This window comes from Fulmarus glacialis, unplaced genomic scaffold (assembly GCF_000690835.1).
Source record: "Fulmarus glacialis isolate BGI_N327 unplaced genomic scaffold, ASM69083v1 scaffold14778, whole genome shotgun sequence".
NCBI lineage: Eukaryota > Metazoa > Chordata > Aves > Procellariiformes > Procellariidae > Fulmarus > Fulmarus glacialis.
In genome coordinates, this window is record NW_009229040.1 from 10651 (window position 1) to 16029 (window position 5379).

The 5379-nt window shown below is 56.6% G+C and overlaps 2 protein-coding genes across 2 annotated transcripts in view; both read left to right on the forward strand.

Moving 5' to 3' along the window:
• LOC104081102 (gastricsin-like) overlaps window positions 1-730 on the forward strand; it is a 3683-nt gene extending 2953 nt beyond the window's left edge. The window contains 3 exon segments of the mRNA XM_009583713.1: window positions 1-64; window positions 319-417; window positions 578-730. The exon segment at window positions 1-64 is cut by the window's left edge and continues 23 nt beyond it. Coding sequence (XP_009582008.1) covers window positions 1-64; window positions 319-417; window positions 578-730 — 316 coding nt within the window.
• Window positions 731-4273: 3543 nt separating this feature from the next.
• The window catches only part of LOC104081103 (gastricsin-like), a 3530-nt gene continuing 2424 nt past the window's right edge, over window positions 4274-5379 (forward strand). Inside the window, exons 1-3 of the mRNA XM_009583714.1 lie at window positions 4274-4329; window positions 4455-4605; window positions 5084-5201. Of these exons, the coding sequence (XP_009582009.1) occupies window positions 4274-4329; window positions 4455-4605; window positions 5084-5201 (325 nt within the window). The remainder of the gene's footprint in view (window positions 4330-4454; window positions 4606-5083; window positions 5202-5379) is intronic.

A 5379-nucleotide genomic window follows, 5' to 3' on the forward strand; every position in this document is an offset into this window, starting at 1 on the left:
AGTGCCCCAGGAGTACATGGGCAGCTTCCTTCAGGCTCTGGGTGCCCAGCTGACCTCCTATGGTGTAAGTGCAGGGGATGATTCAGAGGTGCGCACGTAGCAGCGGGGAGGCTTGCAAGTGAGCCAGAAGCCATGGGCTTGACCAGATCCTGCAAAACTCACATGGCATCTAGAGAATATGGTGCTGCGGGCATGTCAGGGAGGTGATGTGGCACTGCCAGGGGATAAAGTGTGCGTTACCCCCACATAGCGGGGTATCGCTCCTCTCACAGTCGGTGCTGTTCCAGCCATAACCTCCTCTTCACCCTCTCTCCGCAGTATGCAGTTGACTGCAATGAGATCCAGAACATGCCCACCATCACCTTCATCATCAACGGAGCTCAGCTCCCACTCTCCCCCTCTGCCTACGTTTTGAACGTATGTATTAGCTGAGCAGCTTCATCCTGCTGAGCCCTTGAGGGCCAGGAAAGGACCTGGTGCTTCTTGACAAGTAGCGATGCTCTCCCTCCCTGCAGCCCAGCTGGCAGGGTCCTGGTGCTTGTTTGAGGCTCTGATCCTCGTTATTCCCCCCTTACAGAACGACGGCTACTGCTTTCTTGGGGTTGAGACCACTTACGTGCCTTCCCAGAACGGGCAGCCGCTCTGGATCTTGGGTGACGTCTTCCTCAAGGAGTATTACACCGTCTTTGACATGGCCAACAACTGTGTTGGCTTCGCCCCGTCGGCGTAGAGGAGTGGAGCAGCGAAATCCAGCCCCTGTCCTGGCCAAACACACCTTAGCCAGCATTGCTGGAGTCCTACGGGGTTCCTATGGACCTTTATGTTCCTTTATGTGTCTGCATGGCTCCCTGTCCCTCCGGGATTTCTGTGTAAGTGTGTTCTCACAGTCTCCTGTTACAAATAAACCCCAACATCCCAAATCGTCTCTGACCTTTTGAGTTTGTTGAGTGACGACTGAGCGCAGACTGATGGGTTTTGTGTCTCAGTCACTCTTTCTCCAGCAAGATAAGCGCCGTGATAAACTCCTAGGCAGATTTCCACAGAGTCAGCACAGGGAAAGCGGTGGGGAAGCTGTCCCTGACTGCTTCAAACCTAAAGTCAATGTATTTATGTTTCTTGCAAAGGGGTATGACATGCTCTTGACTCATAACGGCTGTGGGACTGAGTCTCAGCCTTTATCTATAGTGAATTATTGAGCTTGGGGGTGGCTCTGATGAACGCAGCAGGCTCCGAGCTGCAGCTCAGCTCACAGCCCGATGGACGCAGGGATGGGAGCGACCAGCCCTTCCCCGTGCTGGTGCCCGGGGTAGCTCCTGCAGACAGTGCAGCCCAGCTTCCGAGCCCTTGGATATGAAGATGTCCCGCCGCCCAGCCCCGTCCCCTCTGCAAGGTTTGTGTGACTCAGCTGGGGGCTGCAGACTTTGAAAGCAGGCAGCTGCTGTCCCCCAAATCCCAGCTGCTGCCCTCGGGCCTGCCTGCACCCCGCTTCTGTCCTCCTTGTCCTCAATGAGGGACAAGCCCAGAATGAGTATCCTGAGCCTGATTCCTGCAAGGGCTTTGAGAAGCACCATGCGCCAGGCTGCGGTGCAGGGGATCAGGACACCAACATGTCACTGAGGTTGGTCTTAAACACCAACCGCAGCCCTGGGTACAGGAGTTCCTCGAGGGATTCACCAAAAAGCCAGCTCTGCTCTGTGCCATCAGGCGCTGGTGCATGTCTGGAAATGCCATGCGTGTCCCTAACGGGGCGGCACGGCTTCCTCCTCCTCCAGCCGCCGCTTGCTGCCGGGCTGCACTGTCACTTCAGGGGGATGCTCACCAGCACCTACTCAAGCAAATACAGAGTTAGCCGGTGGCGGTGGACATTGCTTTGTTTGCAGTTTGTAGTGGCCTTGGAGTGACTGTGGGGACACGCTGTCCCGTCTCTCCCTGCTGCTGGTACTTGCAGTGCTCAACTGATAGCTCCGACCGGCCGAGGGTAAAGTCGCGGGGCCGGTCGGTCCCCAGGTCCGTCCCTCTTGCTGGGCACCAGGAAACCTCGTCAGAGGTGCATGTGGGAAGGCACTCATCTTCCTTGCAGCTGGATAAGGTTTAACAAAGTCCTGTGGTTAAGTCAGAGTGGGAATATGAGGCCAGATTAGGTTAGCCATAACATCCAAATGACCCCTAAACCCTGAAGCAGGGCTATTCAGTCAGGTAAAACAACAGCCGGAGTATTGGGAATCGTGGTCTGTGGCCGCAGGGGACGGGGAACACCTTGGCCGGGGGAGGCTTGGGTAACACCGCTCTTTCCCGGGATCCAAATTTGTTTCTTAGAAGCTCTATCATTGGAGCTCATTACCAGATATATTAATAGCTCTGTCATTTCACCAGAGAAAGGACACAAACTCCTCTGTGCTTTGTGTCAAAATATTGACAGAGGCTGAGCGCAGCGAGACGGAGATTAGTTAGGCGCGGATAGCAGGGAAGGGCATTTCTCCTCCGCTATTAAACGGGGAGGTTTCTGCGAGCTGAAGCTGCTCTGGCAGCAGTGGTGGCAGGAAGGGACAGGCGACGGCTGACCGTGTCCCTGCTAGTCTTTGCTCTTCCCTTTGCTCCCTGCAGGATCCATCGGAGCAAAGGCAGATCCATCAGGATGCGATGGAGGGGGAGGAAGAGATGCCAGGGGGTTTTCTGAGCCGCCGCAGGCTCGAAGCATCGGTCCAATGCGGACAGCTCGGACGGGAGCAGCAAGGCTCTGCTGGGGTCCGTCCCCACTGTTAGCAGAGACTGGGGAGTCTGCAAGTGCCCTACAGCAAAGGACAGCGGGGTTGCTCCTGCCGACCCCGGGGAGATCTGCGCTGGCCCCCCTTCTGCCTGTTCCCTGGGGTGCGTACGTAGGTGACCCCCGTGGGACAAATTCAGATCTGGACAAAGGGTTTGGTCCCAACGAAATGGAAGCAGAACCGCAGCGTGCGGCGGGTGCTTGAAGCGATATGTGTTAAAGCACGATGTTAAGGTGGGGCTGGCCCAGCACCGCGTCCCCCAGGCAGAGGGGTCTGAGCAGCCTCGGGCTGTTGGTCCAGCTGGGGCTCCTTTGCTGAGAGCTTTGCACGGAAGAACAACCTCATGTTTTCCATGGGAGATGAGGCCACTGGCCAGCACAGATGAGGCTACCAGGCTGATGGGGACGTGGGGACAGTCATCGTCCCCCCGCCAGCATGTGGCAGAGTTTCTGCAGGCAGTGAGGGCCCAGGCTTCGAACTACAAGGCTGAGCAGCATCCTCGGGGTACCAGATGCCACAATGGGTCCTCAGTGACCCGGCAGGGACTGGCAGGGCTGTCTGGCTGGTAGCACCCTCCCAGGGGTAGGAAAGGGTCTCCCGGGACTAAAAATCCCCTGCAAATGAATGCCTAAATACACACTCCCTTGCACCTCTCCAGCCTGGGTATGACCAGCATAACTCAAAGCGTGTGGGAGACAGCACCAGACATGCGACCTGAGCATCCTCGGCGTAACTCTGACACAGATAATAAACTGCAGCAAATCACAGCGTCTTTTGGAGATGGTTGAGTGGTTACAACCAGGCAGGTAAAGGTCTGTTACGCCTTTCAGGGCTGCTTCACCAGGCAGCCCCCATCTCGGCTTCCTTGGGGGGTATTAGCAGAGCTGGAGGGCAGTGAAGGGCAGAAGGGGTCGAGTGACAAAAGGACAAATGCCTGGAAAAGGAGACATGTTGGGGGGTACGTGCTGGTTCCCAGGAGGTTTGGAGCTGGGCTGAAAAACCACCACTGCTGTTTCGTGCTAGCCATGTTGAGGGAATTGGACGTAACGCTGTCTGGAGACTTGGATGGAAGAAATACTGCAGACCCGTGGCACTTCCTTGGCTGCCTGGGTGGGTCAAAAGGGGAACACCAGCATCACAAATTTCCGTTTGCTATAAAGGGTGTGTTTTGCCTTTGTTTTCTGGAAAGATCAAGCTGGTGCTGAAGGCAAGAGAAAATACATTAACTTCTTGATAACAACAAAATTTCGCTTTTTATCAGATATCATGTACTTGGTCTCGGTATCAAAGGTACTGGCCAATCTGCTAGAGCCTGAACAGCTGGGAAAGGATGAAAAATCAGGGTGGCTGCGGCAACAAACACACCGCAAGCGTTGGCGGTGGGTGGGTGCAGCGATAGAGGAAAGGGGTGTCTGGAGGCAGGGGCTGGGCACGGCTCCTGGCTATATACACCCTGCCCTGGCCGAGGTGGTGCAGGAGCTGCCATGGAGCCACCACAACCCGGGACCATGCGGTGGCTGGTGCTGGCCCTGCTCTGCCTCCGGCTCGGGGAGGGGATGGTGAGGTGAGCGCCGAGGAGGGTGCAGGGTCCGGCGGCGGAGCGGAGCTCACCCTCGGCACGTGGGGGTGCACGTGTGGAAGGGGCTGCCTGGCTGCTCAGCATCTCGCTGCTATCTCCATCCCATGCAGGATCCCCCTGAGGAAAGGCAGGTCCGTGCAGGAGGTGATGAGAGAGAAGGGGGTGCCGGAGGGTTTCCTGAAGAACCTCAGAGGGGACCCTGGTAGGAAATACCAGCTCAATAAATCTGTGGCTTACGAACCACTAACAAACTACCTGGATGTAAGTACTAAAGCTTTTCTTTCCTCCGCTGAGCCACCCGGCTCTGGTTTTTGGGGACGCCCTCCTTGCAGCGGGTGGCTCGGCTCCCTCCCTGCTCACGAGTCAAGGGGCTGTGCTGGGCATGGGCAAGGAGTTTTGCTGTCTTTGTAGCCCAGCTCTGAGGGCTGGGTGATGTTGGGAGACGAAGGCAGGAGGCAAACACACCTTATCCTGAATTGATTTCCTTTGAAAAAAGCAGAGTTTGGTGGTTATAGGGCAGATCTACTACTCCTGGCCTTGCTGCTGACTTCGTTATGAGCTGTAAGCAAGGGGTCACCCCTTTCTGTGCTTTAGCTGCCCTCGATGCACTCAGGGATAGGAGCCCTCCCTACAACCCCTTAGCGGTTTGGGTTTCTCAGCTAGCAGAGGGCAGAGAGTTGAAAAAGCTCATTCAAAAAACCAGGCAGAAACAGAAATCCGCCCACGCTCTCATTCACAGTCCTTCTACTTCGGGGAGATCAGCATCGGGACACCCCCGCAAAATTTCCTGGTGCTCTTCGACCCCGGCTCTGCCAACCTGTGGGTGCCCTCCACCTACTGCCAGACTCCAGCCTGCGGTGAGCATCCCTCGGGGGACACAGCAGTGCCGGGGGGCCGGGGCTCCCCACCCATCAGGGCTCTTGGACATCCCTTGCACGCTGTGGGCTGGAGCCATGACAGGGAAATCAGTGGGAGCCGATGGGGTTTGGTGTTTGCTCTCTGCTCGGTGTCACCGGCAGGGCTGGGGATCCCCCC